We start from the raw sequence: 17,953 nt of genomic DNA, 5'->3' as shown, positions 1-17,953 counted from the left end.
TATCTGTACTATTTCAATAGCAATATCTATGATATAATGTACTATAGTTACGCGAGATGTTCCTATTCAGGGAAACTGGGTAAATGGTCTATGGGATCTTTCTGTATTATATCTTTCAACCACATTTGAATCTATAATTATCTTAAGAAATTTAATTTTAAAAGGTTTTACAGTACAGCATCTCAACCAAGAGGGTGCTGTTAAGCAAAATAATTTGCTTTATGGTTTTTCTTCAATTAAAGTTGATTACACTCTTAAGTGAGATCTACTGTTTCTGAAGTGAATTTTTCTTACTCCTGTTTTGACAGCAGAGATTATATGACACATTTCTTTATATTTCATATAATTTTCCTCCTGGGGAATAGGATAGCACCAGGTATCTAGAGACTTTCTCAGTGCAGATGTAATTGAATTGACTATTTTGATTAAAAAGAGAAGAAACCTCAGCTGGCGGGTGAGGAAGGTGTCTGAGGTAAGTATAGACTCTTCAATTGGCATCAATTCACCACTTCTAAGAATGCTGTAGGTGTTCCACAAAGTTTATACAAAGTAACCACTCCCTGACCTGGCAGTGCCATATTTGTTGCAGAATTCTACTGGCTGTCTTGGAATTCTATTCCTACCTGGCCCAACACAGGTTTTTTCCCTGCCACCTCTTTTATTTATAGATTTTCCCTTCCCTCAATTATTTAGCTTGGCACCGACCCCTGCCACATACTAGGCCTTCCATGCATAATCTCTTCCTCTTATTTCTTTCTGTCTTTTTTTTTTTTTTTTTTTGAGTTGAAGTCTCACTCTGTTGCCCAGACTGGAGTGCAGTGGCACGCTCCCGGGCACCGCAGCCTCGACCTGCTGGGCTCCAAGCAATCCTTCCGCCTCAGCCTTCCAAGTAGCTGGAACTACAGGCACACGCTACCACGCCTGGCTAAGTTTTTCTTTCTTGATTTATTGTAGAGATGAGGTCTCGCCAAGTTGCTCAGGTGGGTCTCGAACCTGCGGGCTCAGGCAATTCACTCACCTCAGCCTCCCCAAGTGCTGAGCCACCAAGCCCGGCCTCTTTCTCTTATTTCTGCATCTCAACTTCTCACTCTACCCTCATAAAAAGACTGATTATGACTTAGATATAAAAAAGGGTATCATTGAGTTTTGAAGTGAATTTAGACATAGTAAAGAAGCAGTGCTACCAACTGTTAAAGCTTAAGGAGCATTATTTATAATGTATAAAGTGTTAACGTTTTTCCTATTTTGTTGATAAGTAATTTGCTAAGTTCAGAAAATTGTTGATGAATATATATTAACAGTTGGATGGAAGTATAGAAGAAATAAAAATGAATGAGAAAAAAGTCCTTGTTCTCAAGAAATGTATAGTTTAGTAGGAGTGAGAGATTATAAGCAAGTAACTAAGGGTTACAACCTCAAATGGGGTCTGGAGCCAGGCTGGCACTTTGAGTGAGTAAAGTTGGAGGGAGTGTGAAAAACAACACAGGGACAATGAATGAATGACAACAGTTCTGCCTTACCGTTAGGGAGGTCACAAGAAGAGGGATCTCTATGCAAGAATGTAGTATATAAGACATGTAACGTACAAGGTATGTGTTAATGACTGTTTTTGTTATCGGTAAGGCTTCTGGTCAATAGTAGATTACTAGTAGTGAAGTTTTAGAGAAGTCAAAATCTATACATGGATTTTCAACTACATGGGGGTTGGCACCCCTAACCACTATGATGTTCAGAGGTCAACTGTATGTTAATTTTGTATCCTGTAACTTTTTTTTTTTTAAGAATCAGAGAGTCAGGGTCTCACTCAGTTACCCAGGCTGGATGGAGTATAATGGCATGATCATAGCTTGGGCTCAAGTAATCCTCCTGCCTCAACCTCTCAAGTAGCTAGGAATGCAGGTGTGTACCATCACACCCTGCTAATTAATTTTTTTAACGTGATGAGGTCTTGCTATGTTCCCAAGCTGGGTTTGAACTTCTAGCCTCAAATGATCCTTTTGCCCCAGTTACCCAAAGTGGTAGGGTTACAGGTGTGAGCCACCATGCCAGACCTGTATCCTGTAACTTTACTGAGTTTCTCAGTTCTAAGAGGTTTTTTTGTGTGTGGAATCTTTAGATTTTTCTAGATATAAGATCATATCATCTGCAAAAAGGGGTGATTTGACTTTCTCCTTTCCAATTTGGATGCCTTATATTTCTTTTACTTGCCTAACTGCCCTGGCTAGGATTTCCATTACTATGTTGAATAAGATTGGTGAGTGGACATTCTTGTCTTGTTCTTCAGTTCTTTGAGGAAAAGGTTTTAGCTTTTCCCCATTTAGTATGGCATTAGCTGTGGGTTTGTCTTTTATGGCCTTTATTGGATTGAGGTGTGTTTCTTTTATACTTAAATTGTTAAGAGTTTTTTTTTTATTATGATTATCATGAAGGGATGTTGTATTTTAGTAAATACTTTTTCTGCATCTACTAAAATTACCATATAGTTATTGTCCTTAATTCTGTTGATGTGATATAATCACATTTATTGATGTGTATATGTTTGAACCATCTTTGCATCCCCCTGGGATAAATTTCACTTGATCTTGGTGTATAATTTTTTTGGTGTGCTGTTAGATTTGGTTTGCTAGTATTTTTTGAGGAATTTTGAATCTATGTTCATCAGAGATACTAGCCTATAGTTTTCTATTTTTGTTGTATCTGGTCTTGGTGTCAGGGTAATGCTGGTCTCATATGAGTTTGTAATAATTTCTTCCCCTTTAATTTTTTAGAGTAGTGTGAGAAGAATTTATATTGTTTATTATTTAAAAGTTTGGCAGAATTCAATATTGAAACCATGTAGGAATTTCGTTAAGCATTTCTTGTAGGGCCAGTTGAGTGATGATGAATTCTCTCAGTTTTTGCTTGCTGGGTAAGACTTCATTTCTTCTTTATTTCTAAAGGACAACTTTACTAGCTATAGTATTCTTGACTGACAGTTTTTTTTCTTTCAACACTGAATATATCATTCCATTCTTTCCTAGCCTATGAGGTTTCTACTGAGAAATCTGCTGTTGGTCTAGTGGACATTCCCTTTTATGTGACTTGATGCTTTTTTCTTGCTGTTTTTAGGATTTTTCCTTTGATTTTTGATAATTTGACTATGATGTACCTTGGAGAGGACCTCTTTGGGTTGAATTTATTTGGGAAATTTTGAGCTTCCTGGATCTGGATAGCCATATCTCTCTCAAGATTTGGGAGGATTTCAGTTATTTTATTAAATAGGTTTTCAATACTTTTCCTCATCTTTTCTTTTTCTGGAATTCCTGTGTGTGAATAGTTTGTCGTTCAATGGTGTGTCATAAGTCCTATCAGTTTTCTTCATTCTTTTTTTTTCTTTTTTTTTGAGTTGGAGTCTTACTCTGTCACCCAGACTTGAGTGCAGTGGCCGCTTTCGGCCACTGCAGCCTCGACCTGCTGGGCTCCAGCGATCCTTCCACCTCAGCCTTCCAAGTAGCTGGAACTTCAGGCACGTGCTACCACGCCTGGCTAATTTTTGATTTATTGTAGAGATGAGGTCTCGCCACGTTGCCCAGGAGGGTCTTGAACCCGCGGGCTTAAGCAATCCACTCACCTCAGCCTCCCAAAGGTGCGGGATTACAGGCTGAGCCACTGAGCCTGGCTTCTTCATTCTTTTAAATACTTTTTTCTTTTTGTCTGTCTGTCTGTATTAGTTCAAAAGACCTGTCTTCAAGTTCAGAAATCCTTTCTTCTGCTTGATTTAACCTATTCTTGAAGCTCTCAAGTGTATTTTCTATTTCATTCATTGAATTCTTGCTTGCTCCTTTTAAAAAATATCTGCCTCTGTTGAATTTCTCCTTTAGATAATACATTTTTCTGATTTTGTTGAATTGTTAACCTGTATTCTTTTGTATGTTGTTGACTTTAAGATTATTGTTTTGAATTCCTTTTTTGGCATTTTATAAACTTTCTTTTTGAGGGATCTGTTATTAGAGAATTATTGTGTTATTTTTGGAGGTGTCATGCTTGCTTGCTTTTTTATGTTTCCTGTGTCACTACATTGATAATCTGCTCATCTGGTTGAATGGTCACCTCCTTCAATTTTATGGAGTAGCTTTCACAGAGAAAGATTTATTCCTGTCGGTGGGTCTTATGATGTCTATTGAGTAGAGTGGATTGGGTTAGGTTCTGGGTAGGCACAGTGGTGTAGGTTTTGTTCAGTTTCTTTCCATTGTAATCCATGTTAGCAAGATTTGAAAATCCCTCAGTGGCCTAGGCTGTGGGAGTTTGTGGCAGCACTGTCATGGCTTTGCTGAAGGTGGGCTTGACAAGCTGGTTCTCAGGCTGGGAGCACACAGTGGGTCAGCTAGTTTGGAGATTGGCTTACTGGCTGCCAGGCTATTTCTCAGGCTGTGGAGCATGGGTGTGCAGCAGGTCACTTGGCTCAAGGCCTGGCTTGCCAGGCTGTTTATCAGACCTAGGGTGCAGGCATATCATAATTTGGTGGCTCAGAGTCTGGTTCACTGGGGACAGAACCACAAGGCTATGTCTCTCCAGCCAGGGGGCTGGTGTGTAGTAGTTCAGCTGGTTTGTAGAGTATGCTCACTTAGCACAGGCCCACTAAACTATTTCTCCAGCTGGGGTGTTAGTACACAATTGTGAGGTCAGTTTGGCAAGCATGTCCACTGGGAGAAGTCTACTTTCTCTCTCTCTGGGATTGTAAACCCACAGTGGTTAAGCTGTCTTGGGGATGGGTTCAACAGTGTCAGGGCTGCCAGGCTATTTCTCTAGCCACAGGTGCAGTCACATGGCAGTTCAGCCAGGCTGAGGTTGACTTCTTCATTGTATAGGACCAGAGCCATGGCTGTTCTTGGGCCTAAGCTCCAAGCAGCTGGTTGTGGTGTTGCAGTTCCCATGTGGTCTTGGTTTAATAACAGCAGAGCCTCAAGGCTGGATAGGTATAGTGGCTGCTGAGCTCCAGGGCAGGGCATGCTCCAGCAGTAGCTACAGTTTTAAGATGGCACCATGCTGCAGCTGCTTGGGGATGCAGAGTGCACAAAATGTGTTTCTTTTCTGGAATCATGCAGGCCCATGAATTCCAGATAGCTCCCTATCCTGAGCTCAAGCTTAGTGATGATTGTGGGATTCTCCTGTAGTAAGGACTACAGTTGTCTGTAGTGGCAGTGGGGGCTGGGGAAGACCTTTCGCTTATCTCTTCCCCTGTGAAGTACTTCCTGGTTCCAAGCCAGTTTCTACAAAACTGGTCCCTGATGCCAAAAAGGTTGGGGATTGCTGCTCTACGAGGATCTTGCCCGCTCCCTTGCTACACTCCAGCACTCTCTCCCAGATACTCCAGTAGAATTTTAGTTTTTTATTCATTGTTTCAGTCCTTTTTAATGGGGAGAGGGAGTGCTAAGTACTAGACCTCTCTAATCAGCCTTCTTGCTGATTTCACTTGCAAAAGATAATTTTTTTTTTTTTTTTTTGAGTTGGAGTCTCACTCTGTCGCCCAGACTGGAGTGCAGTGGCCCCTCCCGGCCACCGCGGCCTCGACCTGCTGCGCTCTGGCGATCCTTGTGCCTCAGCCTTCCGAGTAGCTGGAATTACAGGTGTGCACTACCACGCCCGGCTAATTCTTTGATTTTATTGTAGAGATGAGGTCTCGCCTGTCTAGGCGGGTCTCGAACCCACGGGCTCAGGCAATCCACTCACCTCAGCCTCCCAAAGATGCGGGATTACAGGCTGAGCCACCGAGCCTGGCTGATAATTTTTATAAAATTAAATTAAATTATAAAGTATTATAAAGGATAATTCTTATTATGTTAGCCTTTGATACGTAGTATTGTTCACACTGAAAAAACAAACAAATCTTGCCTATTCTCTGTTCTTATAGGAACTAGGTTAAATGGGAACATTGAATTAATGAGATATATTATACTTGTCTATGATGTTTAGAAATTTCTCTAGAAAAACATTTTAAGACAAATTAACTGATATTGGTTTTCCAGTAAACATTATGTATAGACAAAAATGAAATGAAAGGTACTATTCTATGTTAGGATCTAGTAGCTTTTCTGCTTTTACTTTATTCAGGTTTGTTCTTTAATTTTTAGAATGTTGAGAATTGTAGCCAAAGAGTATGTTGGTAACATAAGAAAATCTTCATTTTGCTTGACTTCAATAAATGCCAAAAATAAATAGTTGGTAACAAACAAGCCATAAATAGTTCTTTTATATTTTCATGTGCTCACCTTGTTTTCTGGTAAAATCTCCATGTCTTAAACAAGAGGAAGGGCTTGTATGTATGTTGTAATGGATGGAACATTAAAACTCAGAACCAGAGAAATCAAAGATAAGAGATCCACAGGGAATCAATACAAAAGTGATGTAAGAATATGAGGGGGGATCCATAAAAATCTGGAATTATTTTTTGGAGGGTGGGATAAGTGTTCTTGGAACCCATCTATATCAGTGTACCAGCTAGCGTTGTTGTGAGAGACTGTGTTTAACTTTAGTGAATGTTTTTGGAGATGTTTTTCAATGCATTTGCCCATTTATTGATGGGTAATTTGAAGTACACCTGTCCATGCTGTGCTGAGTGTTTAGCAGTTTTTGACCAAAAACAGCATGATTCTCATACTCTATACTTCCTATTTAGCTGATCTTGACCTGGGCAACTTTTTTTTACTTTCCTTGAATGATAAAAGTCCTCAAAGGGAAATGTTTTGCCGATGTTGAAGAGGTGAAACAAAAACCAACACACTAAAAGGCATCAAAATTGATGAGTTCAGAAATGGTTGTGAGCAGTGGAAAGAGCATCTCAATAAGTGTTTTGCATCAAAGAGTACTTTGAAGGTGACTAAAGTTTAAACACGTAAGAATAAGTACACTGTTTTTAATAAATAAATTCCATTTTGAGGGGATGTCCCCCTTGTATATATTTTTCTCTTTCTACTGAACACCTTTGGGAATATACTGCATACATTATGGCACTAAATCCCTAAATGTGTGACCATGTGTCACGTCAGAATAAGGACATTTCTACAGAACAGTATTCATTATTACACTCTAGAAATTTGTAACTGCATAATAAATTTTAATATTCCATATTCAGTTCTACCTGCCTTTTCCAATAATGTCATTTAAAAAAAATTCCACATCCATTTAAGTATTAACTCCTTTAATCTACAGTAGTTCTCCTGCCTTTCATCTTTCATGCCATCAATGCTTTTGTAAGTCCAGGCCAGTTGTTTTATAGCACGTCATACAATTTTTATTTGTCTGTTTGCACATAATTTGATTCAAGTAAACATTTTTGGCAAGAATGTTAAATAGGTGATGTGAACTCAGAGCATCATGTCAGGATATGTATTTATCAGTTTGCCCTGTTGTTAGTGCTATGGTAAGTGTGATCACTTGAGTAAGGTGGTGTCTGCCAGATTTCCCAGTTAACATATTTTTTTTATATCCAATCTGTGAAGTGGTACTTGAAACTCCTTGAATTTTTTTTTCTAACAAGACTTCTCTCGAAAGTTAACATCCCTTGATTCTTTTTAAGTATTACATTGGTAGTTGCAAAATAGTGAATTTTCTGGTCCTATCATTTCTTATTCTTTAGCTGGCATTCTTTTATAAAGAAAAGCTTTTCTCCTAGTCTTTTCTCCTTTGTTGAGTTTGGTATGAACTCATGGGTTATGTTAGTATTTAGTGTGCCATATTCCATTATTATCATTATTCATTTTGATGCCCAACTTGTTCCAAATTTGGTCAGTGACTTTTTTTCACTCTGGTGTCGCTATCCTTCTGGCATGAGCCCTTCAATTTTGGAGCATTTTCTTTTCTTCTGGCATAATAAGATGTTCTAGATCCACATTATACTTTTTCTGTCCCAGACTTGGAGTTAGCCATTTTTCAAAAGCACTCTGCTTTCTTTTAGTGGGAATGGTATTTAGAAGCCATAGTCTGTGTAGTTGGATTTATTCTCTCTTCCAAGTGTCTTCCTTCACCTCAGCACCTCAATATTTTGAAGCATGTTGTGCCATGTGGTATATTTGTCTCTACCCTAAATGGCCTCTAGCCAGTGCATTCTTTTTGAGCCCTTGGGTTTCTTGCTTTTAATAGTCTTTCTCTTTCTACTAGCAGACCAACTTCAGTTATTTTCTCCCATTGTCAATGTGCTGCTTACCAAATCCTATCTACTTTATTATCTGCTGGGACTAAAGAATTGGGTATTTGAACAACATATCTTTAGAACTTGGTATGACATTAGAATAAACAGGACCAAATGAAACCTTCTTGGAACTTTATTTGAGGGCTGAATCTTCCCAGAATGTCTGTTTGGTTAAAAAAGCCACTTCTGCCTCATTTCTAGTTCTTTACTATCTTATAGTTTAGGGTAAATAATCTTTAAAAAATTAGGTTTTACTTTAGGTTTTATGTAATGATGTTGAGGGAAGCAATACAGTGTTAAGAGCAAGGGTAGCTCTGGAATCTGATTCCTTGGGTTCAAATCTTGGCCCCATTACTCACTAGCTGTGTAACTGTTCTTTTTTTTTTGGAGTTGGAGTCTCACTCTGTCGCCCAGGCTGGAGGGCAGTGGCTGCTCCTGGCCACCGCAGCCTCAACCTGCTGGGCTCCTGTGATCCTTCCGCCTCAGCCTTCTAAGTAGCTGGAACTACAGGTGCGCACTACCACGCCCGGTTATTTTTTTTTGATTTATTGTAGAGATGAGGTCTCACCAAGTTGCCCAGGCGGGTCTTGAACCCACGAGCTCAGGCAATCCACTCACCTCAGCCTCCCAAAGCGCGGGATTACAGGCTGAGCCACCGAGCCCGGCTTGTAACTGTTCTTAACCTCTGCACTTTCATTATCTCACCTATAAAAAAGATAATAGTATCCTTTCCACAGGTTTTGGGAAGACTGAAAAAGATGATACAGAAAAATTATAAAATGGTGCCTTGGTCTTGATAAATGATTACTATTGAAGTTGATATGTTAATTGATAAAAGTGTATTGAATATTCACTCTGAACAAGAAGTGGTAATAGGCTATTAAATAAAGCAAGTTGTCAGATCTTTAGGGTAATTTATATGTCACCTGCTCTCCCATTTCTTTCTTCATACTCCATCCTGCAATTTTTAATGTTTTAATGATAATGTATTAAATCTTTAAGCTTTCCATTGAGAAAGCATAAAAAGTTATTTTGTAACTTACTATTTAAAGGTTTGGTTTAAAAGGGATATCAGAACTAAATGTCTGAGTGATGTTAATTTCAAAGATCCCTTAAAGCACTTAAAAAAAAAAAATTCTTATAGAATACCAAGCTGGGCTCAGTGTCTCAGCCTGTAATCCCGCGCCTTTGGGAGGCTGAGGTGAGTGGATGGCCTAAGCCCGCGGGTTCGAGACCCGCCTGGGCAGCGAGACCTCATCTCTACAACAAATCAAAAAATCAGCCGGGCGTGGTAGCGCATGCCTGTAATTCCAGCTACTCGGAAGGCTGAGATGGAAGAATCGCCGGAGCCCAGCAGGTCGAGGCTGCGGTGACCGGGAGCGGCCACTGCACTCCAGTCTGGGCGACAGAGTGAGACTCCAACTCAAAAAAAAAAAAAAAAAAGAATACCAAAGCACATTTTTGGAAGTATTATAAAATACCAAATAACTTGTAATGAAATTTCAGTTTTGGAAACTTGTCCACTAGAGGTCGCATTGTACTTAATTTTTTTTTTTCTTTTTAGTGTCAGTGAAACTTCAAAGAAAGACTAAATCACTTCTAGGCCTTTTATATTTTGTAATCTAAAAACAAAAGCAAAAACAAAGAAAGACTGAGATAGAAAACATCCTTTATTGCTTCCTGCAAAAATAAAGTTTAAAAAAGGAAAGAAAGAAATGTAAGATGGAGTATTAAAGGGACCATCATTTTATGTCATGGTTTTGTATTTGACAGCTTATTACTCCATTGGTTAGAAAATCAGTTTGTATTACTGAAGTAAACAATGAGATTTTGGTACCCAAATCAGAAATAGGAACTTCTTACTCCCAGTCATTTTGCATTTCTTAAAATTACTTTTGAATAATTACGAGTAGGTATAGTCATGTATGAATGTTTTGCTCACATATTATCTATTTTTCTTAATATTAGTGTGGGTTTGGGGTATTGCCAACTCAAAGAGTAACTTATCCAAGTTACTTAAATTCTCTGGGCTTTCAATTTCTAAATATGTGTGTGAATAATAGCTATAGCAGTATTATGATTGAATGTGAACATTTTTAAGTGTATGTTCTGTGCAAATAGTGAAGAGTTATTAGATAACTGCTGGGTTTTTTTAGTTCACTTCTGGGGAAAAATAAAAGGATCTTTAAATTTCTAGCCTCTTTTTCCTGATAGAATAGATTATTAGTTTATATGTACTCCTTTGAAATAACCATTGTGATTAACAATAGATATAGTTTAAAATGAGCTAATTTAGAATATTTTATTTAGAAGATGTTCTGAGATTAACTTTATTTTGTGGAAAATTCATTGATGTGGCACTCATTCTGATGCTTGATGTTACTATTTGTATATAGTCACAGCTTTAAGTGGAACTGCTTTCTGGTTTAAAAAAAATGAGTCCTGATTGCTGGCAGTTTCACATTTTATGTAGAACTGATGGGCTTAGTTGAATTATGTGTTGCCATCATCTATTTTTACTGATAATTTTGGTCCCCTGATGTAGATAATGCCAGAATTCGAGTGCTAGGTACCAAGGTAACCAGGAGATGGGTTCAGTCATTATGATGTTAAGTGAAGTTGATGCTTAACATGTTTTCATTATCAGACACAAATAAAAAAGGTAATCTTAACTGTTGTTAAACAAAAGGAGAAGTCTTGGTTAGCATGGTCAGCATTTAAAGTGCAAACAATTTTTGAAATTTGGTATGCAGAAACGATTACAAGTAGAACATTGTTTGCTCAAAACAGGAAGCAAACACATGAAAGAAATAGATGCTGCTTTCTTCCTTATGACAAATACTTCTTTTGTACTTTCCCCGCTCCCTGGCCTTTCTGATCTCTTAACTGCTGCTGATGACCCTAGGGTTAAATTCAGTTCTGCCCTATTTGAGTCTGCTTGACACTAAAGTCTATAGTCAGACACTTTACCTTGCCAGACTGCCTCCTTTTAAAACTTTTTTCATTGTAACATACTATATAGTTCTTGTATTTGAAATGTTTTCTAGTAAATACACATTGTATAGAAATTTTAATGAATTTTATTGGTAAGAATCCCCAGTACATATTTTTCATGAATGGAACCTATCGTGTAAGGTTTTGGGATCTGTTAGATGCCAAGACTGTGTCTTGGCTCTGCTGTTGACGCTTCCTTAACTTTGGACAGGTCTCTTAATTTCTGAGTTTCATTATCTATTAAATGAGGACAGTCATTTCAATATACAGTTGTTGAATGAATAATATGTTTCAGATTTAGCCTACTGGTTTCAGAAGCATTCCCAAGAATTTTGTTTGCTTGTTTGTTTTGTTTTTTAGGAAGGTGGCAATGCTTGAAATTTAAATTTTTTTCCACTATAGATAACAGACAAGAGAGTATCCAGAAGACATGCCATTCTTGAGGTGGTGGATGGTCAGCTTCGAATCAAACCGGTAAATATGTTATTAATGATTTAGTTTAGCTTTTTTTCTCTCATCCTTTCAGTTCCTGATTAGAGGTGACTGTTTTCTAAGATTATGAAAATAGAGAATTAATGCCAGAATATATTCATCTTATTACCAGAAGATAATCAGATGAAGATCTAAAATATTAAACTATATACTTTGTAATTGGACAATACTACATTTACATAGTTACACAGTTAGCCTTTTTTTTTTTTTTTTTTTTTTTGAAAGCAGGATTTATTGAGAAGACAGAAAAGCTCCCACAGTGAGAGGAGACTCGAAGGGGTTGCCCTACATTGTTAGACTTTTAGTGAAAGATGACTGTCAATTCATCTATATGTTATGATTTTGTTCATAGCAGGATATTTCAAATAAGAAAATCCACAACTAGGTAATGCTTGGTTTTATTAGGTGGGGTAGTGACCAAAGTCACTTAACTGTTACAGGATTGTGTTTTAACAAATTTCTATACCGCTGTGTATAGATTTGAATATATATAAAAGTTAGACCTTGTTCAACTTCAAGGTCTTAAAATTCGAATGTTTCTGTTGAGGCCTAGAGTTTTAATTTCTTGCTTTATAGCTTACCGATGCAAAAATCACTGATGATTTAAAGAGACAGCCGGTTTTCGAGCATGTGCTGTGTGATTATTCCCTTTCATTTGCAGAATCTCTTGTGTAGGTGAATGAAATGTGTATATTAAGGTCCATTTATTTTAGACTACATGGCATGGTGACAAAATTATTTTTATGGAATTAAATTCATTAATTTATAACATTTTAAAACCAATTTGTATTTTCATCTTTATGTACAACTGCCTATTTTATCATTAGTTCTTTCTCTTACACAGATAGTACTTCCTTTTAATATCTTCCATTGAACTGTTGCCAAATTTGAAAAGTATCTTTTTAATTCTACTACTGGAAAGATTTTTGAATAAAACTGAATTCATCCCATCTAAATCTTGAATAAATAATTTTAAAACAGGTTACACATGTCTCATTCTCATTCTGTATTGCCTTAGTGTCTTGAAAAATGTTAATATCTGTGGTTAGCATTCTTGTGGGAGCCCCTTTATTTGAGTTGCCATCAGTTATTCATTACTGTATTCTCTTCTTAGTCGAGACTTGCTGGATAATAAGCTACTTGAATATAGGATTTCTGACTAAGTGCTGTATCCCTAGTACTTAGCATAGTGCCAAGCACATATAGGTATTTAATTAATATTTGTTGAATTTGTGACTGAATGCTTTGGTGAGAACTATATATGGCATTTCTAAAAGTGGGGTATCATGGGTTTTTACAGAAGTATGTTATTTTCCAGTACTCAATTTCTCTAACACCCTTCTAATGAACTACCATGGCCTAAAATAAAGACATTTTCTGTTATTATTGACACACATTAAGAGAAAGAATATAGGGATCTCTAAATTCCTTTCCTGCCTCTTCTGATAGAACATCTTATTAGGTTAGATTTACTTTTTTCAAAATAGCTATTATGACTAATAATATTCCTGGCTTCTCAACCGAAAGATCCATGAATTTTCTGCATGGTTTAGAGTCCCTCCTCTATAATTCATGTTATTGAAAAGAGGAGCTTTTATGAATACTTAATTTTTTGGAAAGGAGATCATTTAAATAGTCCCTAATGATTGGATTTCTAATTATTTTTTGTACCAAAGCAGAGAATATCAGCAGTAGGTCTATAGAATTTTGTGGATTTTCATTGCTAATATTCAAATCCTGTGGATAAGTATGTGTGCAGATATCACAGAAAATTAATCATTAAACTAATAGTACTTTTTCATTTATAAAGGCAAGCTCTTGATTGATACCTATGACTCCTGTTAGAGGATTTCTTTTTTTTTTGTGGCTTTGCTTTTGCTCCAAATGATATCTTAAAAATTTATAGTAGTAAGATATTTGTAAATAAAATGATCAATTTTAAGAGCTCAGCAAATTTATTTGTGAGCAAGTTAATCAACAGAATTGTGAACAACGGAATAAATAACAGGTTTCCTCTTTATACTCTTTATTTACTCAATGCTAAGAAGAAACTCTTCTTAAAACAAAATTTACATGGCATTAAATTTTTTTATATATAAAAATAAGTCATTAGGAAATCATAATTTTACTAACACATGAATATTTTAAGTGTATTTACATTTTTGCAGCCTTAATCAAGGACATTTATATTTTAAAAATTAGAATGTTTTCCAAATTGACTTAATTAGAGTTGTGTCTATATTGGATGAAAAGTATTGAGATATATTTTATACTTCTGTGGCTATAGAAAAGAGTACTAATAATATAAAATAAGTATGCCTAAATTAAAGATGATTTTATTAATGGAAAATCCTTTTTGAGTTATATTTTATTCAGAATGTAGTGGACCAAATTTCTTATATGGAATTTTAGCAATGTTCTGTTAAAAGAAGGCTCCTTTTTGAAAAACTCTTCACTTTTACTATATCTTTAATTAGATGATACTAAGATCATAAAGCAGTGATGCATGACATTAACAAGTATTTTTGAGCACCAAACTATAGTAGATATAACTTAGATGCTAGAATAAAATTTTCTTATAAGATCATAGATATGAAACTAAAATTTGGGATGATAGTTTATATAAATTATTCCTCTGTTTTTATTTATCTTTTGAGCATTATTTAGTATAATTTTATGAACTTTCTTGTACATGTGACCTGTATACATAGGAGGAAGGTAGATAATTTTTACCCTTTTCTTAGTACCATTCATTTGACAACTTAGAGTGTTATGACCTCCTGGAGAATATCTGTCGTACATTGTCAGCTAGTTATAGAATGGGAATTAGAATCAACGTAATTTGAATCCTGTATAGTAATTTTTTTTTTACTCTATTGTATGTACTAAGTCAGGATGCTGTTGCCATTGGGTGTCTCTTCTTTAAAAAAGCATTCTTGAAGTTAAAACTAATTGATGATTTATCTTAAACAGTTTTAGTGCCTTCAGTTGAATAAAATTTTAGAACTGAAAGCAACCACAGATTCAGACATACATGTGAAAATTCAATTTAGGCCAGGGTTGGCATTGTATATCAGTGAGGAAGAGTACATTTAAAAATCAATAAATGGTACTGGGATAGTTTGTTCTTTGTTTTGGAGGGGGAAGTAGGCCTCTACCACAAAACATACCCCAAAATCAATTCTAGGTAAGTTAAATGTGAAAGTCAAAGCTATAAAATGGTTAGGAGATAGTACAGGAAAGAAATCCTATGACTTTAGAGTTGGTAAGGGCTTTTAAACAAGATATAAAAGGCAAAAACCATTTAAAAATGGGAAAAAACAAATTACAATTAAGAAGCTTTGTTTATCAAAAGACGCTATAATGAAAATGAAAAATACAACAGGGAGATATTTAAAATACCTCTAACTGACAAAGGAGTGCTTTCCAAAATATGTGACAAATGCCTTTAATCATAAGAAAAAGATAAATAATCAAATAGAAAAATGAGCTGAAGACTTTGAGTTGCACATTACAGAAGTAGAAATCTGGCTAATAAACATGAAAAAGTGCTCAACCTTCTTGTTAAGTAGAGAAATGCAGTTGAAACCACAGTGAGATCCAGCAGATGGACAAAGATGAAAAAGTTTAGCAATTTCAAGTATTGGTGAGGATATAGAACAACTGGAATAACTAATTATAAACTGCAGGTAGCAGCTTAGATGGAATGAAATTATAAGTGCTGTGGAAAGCAAGGTAACAGTGTTTCTTAAAGATAAAGACATATGATCGCTACGAGGTGGACCTTATACACATATGCACCAAGAGAGTGATATAAGAACCTGCATAGCAATATTGTATAGCAAAGCAGTGTAGCACAAATACTAGAAGCAACATAAATTTCCACTAACAGCAGAATTGATAAATATATTGTAATATGTTTATATAATGAAATATACTACAACAGTGAAGATAAATTACAGTGAAAATATCAATAAACATGGATTAAAATTAGGAATATAATATTAAATGACAAAAGCAAGCATTGGAAGACTATACACAGCATGACTTTATATAAAATTTAAAATCCTATAAAAATAAGCAATATATTCAGGGTCATAAACATAGGTCATAAACATAAAGCAAGGAAGTGATAAACAAAGATCAATATAATAATTACCTCTGAGGAAATTGAGAAAAATAGTATAGGAAAAGACTAACAGAGCCTCAAAAGTAATATAGTAAAATTATTTCTCTTAAATAGGGTAGTGGGCCCACACATAATATTTTACATGTACTTTTATGTTTTAAAAGTTATTATGAAACATTTATGACATGAAGAAGGTATAAAGAATAGTACAATATACTGCATTTACTTTTGCAATGCCAAACTACAAAACATTGGAAGATAAGAAAAAGCATGTTTATTTTTAAGAAAATGTACAACTCTAAGTACTAGAATTTTATTACTGTTTTAGAAATATATGTAATTGAACTTTGAATTTTATTTCAAGAATTAGTGTATTTACAATATGCTACTTGAAGGAAAGCTGAATCTTGGTCTTGGCAATATAGGTCTTTGCTCTGTGTAATGGGTGATTTCTTGTTTATATTAATAATGTTTCAATAAAATGCCTATTGTCTTGAAATTGATTGGTTGATTGATTCAACTACTTATAGCTGCACCTACAAGGTGCAATTTAGAGAAATTTAGAGAAATTCTAAAGCTGACTTTGTTCATGGAAATTTTAAAATCTTGGAACTGAGAATGAAATAAACAAGGTAACTTCTAGTTCACTGATTTTAGCTTAATGTGTGTTAAATATCATTTATTCTCTGTTCCCTAATCAGTTACAAATTCTTTGATCTGCTAAAACAAGTTACCTGTACAACTATAATGAAATGTTGAGATGGAAATTTTATTTTAAAAATACTTTGTACAATTATATGTGAATACAGCCAATGTTTTGTTATGATCCCTTCTGCATGTTGTATACCCCAAATTATGTTTAAGTTATTTAATGTTTTTCTGCTTTCCTTTAACTTGGACATACAAACTTAACACTGAATAAAAATATAGCTTTGACAATGATAGCCGAATGCAATTAGGGCAGTTACTAACGTATACTTTTGAACTGGATAAATTTCTGCCTTTTTTCCCTCTGATATTTCTCCTTTAAAAATGCTCTAGCTCTCCAGCAGTTCTTGGAAATAGTGCATGAGGAGATGATGCCAGCTCCTGAGGAGATGATGTTAGCATTTTATGTGTCATTTAAATTTAATCTACAGTCTAGCATCAGCAGGGAGAAAAGGCATTATAAAGGCAAACTGATGATGTTCTCAGTAAATGACTGTATCACCAGTGATTGCTTATGTCCTCAGGGTGAATTCATAGCTGTCAGTGCTTTTATTTCATTTTAATAAAATCTTGCTCATTTTGGTTCTTGGATGATTAAGGTAGTAGCTCCATAACTACATATAAATTGCTTTTTTTTTTTAATAACACCTTTGGCAATGATCCTTAAAATGTACACCTTTGGGTGAGTGGTTTTTCTGTTGCATAAAATTTCTGAGTTGTGATTGTTTTCACTCTCATGAAATTATAAGTGTACTTGTAAAATATCTGAAAAACACTATAAGAGCCTTTCTTCAACTCATTTTTAAAAAACAAAACAAAACAAAAAAATGCAACAAAACACTGAAAATAAAGCAGCCTCTTTTTAAAGTATATGTCAATCTTTCTTTAATATTTAATGATAACTCTAAGAGGAAGCTATAGAAAATTGATTTGTATTTTAGTTCCATTTCTTCAGGAATATTGCATCGTTTGCACCACTTCTAAAGTTATAGCATAATCTATTTAAGTTTGCATTTATAATCTCATGTATTTGTTAAAAGGCACACACCGGTAATATATTTCTTCTACAGGTAGCTTATATCTTTTAACCACTGTAGGTTTGGATTTGCCAGTATTTTGTCTGCCTTTCTCTTCTCTTAGAATTATAAGTGAAACTTGTCTCATTGAAGGAATTTGGGGATCCTTCTTTTCTTTTCTGGTCTAAAGAAGAATTTGAATATCCAGAAAAATCTTTAGATTCACTTGGGCATGGTTTTGGGAGAGGTTGGAAATATTTTAAGTTATTAATTATGATTTTGAAATATAAAGGTTTAATTCAATCTTTTTCTTTTATAATTAAATATTTTTTTTGAGTTGGAGTCTCACTCTCGTCCAGACTGGAGTGCGGTGGCTGCTCCTGGCCTCCGCAGCCTTGACCTGCTGGGCTCCGGCGATCCTTGCGCCTCAGCCTTCCAAGTAGCTGG

The 17,953-nt window shown here is 35.4% G+C and overlaps 1 protein-coding gene across 1 annotated transcript in view; it reads left to right on the top strand.

Moving 5' to 3' along the window:
- Positions 1-17,953, top strand: part of LOC103276807 (aprataxin and PNK-like factor) — a 32,731-nt gene that overhangs the window by 3,024 nt on the left and 11,754 nt on the right. Inside the window, exon 2 of the mRNA XM_021707096.1 lies at positions 11,564-11,635. Within this exon, the coding sequence (XP_021562771.1) occupies positions 11,564-11,635 (72 nt within the window). The remainder of the gene's footprint in view (positions 1-11,563; positions 11,636-17,953) is intronic.

This window comes from Carlito syrichta, unplaced genomic scaffold (assembly GCF_000164805.1).
Source record: "Carlito syrichta isolate Samal-C Ts95f unplaced genomic scaffold, Tarsius_syrichta-2.0.1 Scaffold316382, whole genome shotgun sequence".
NCBI lineage: Eukaryota > Metazoa > Chordata > Mammalia > Primates > Tarsiidae > Carlito > Carlito syrichta.
Note: the sequence above shows the minus strand (reverse complement) of the source record. Positions and strands in the feature narration are given on the sequence as shown.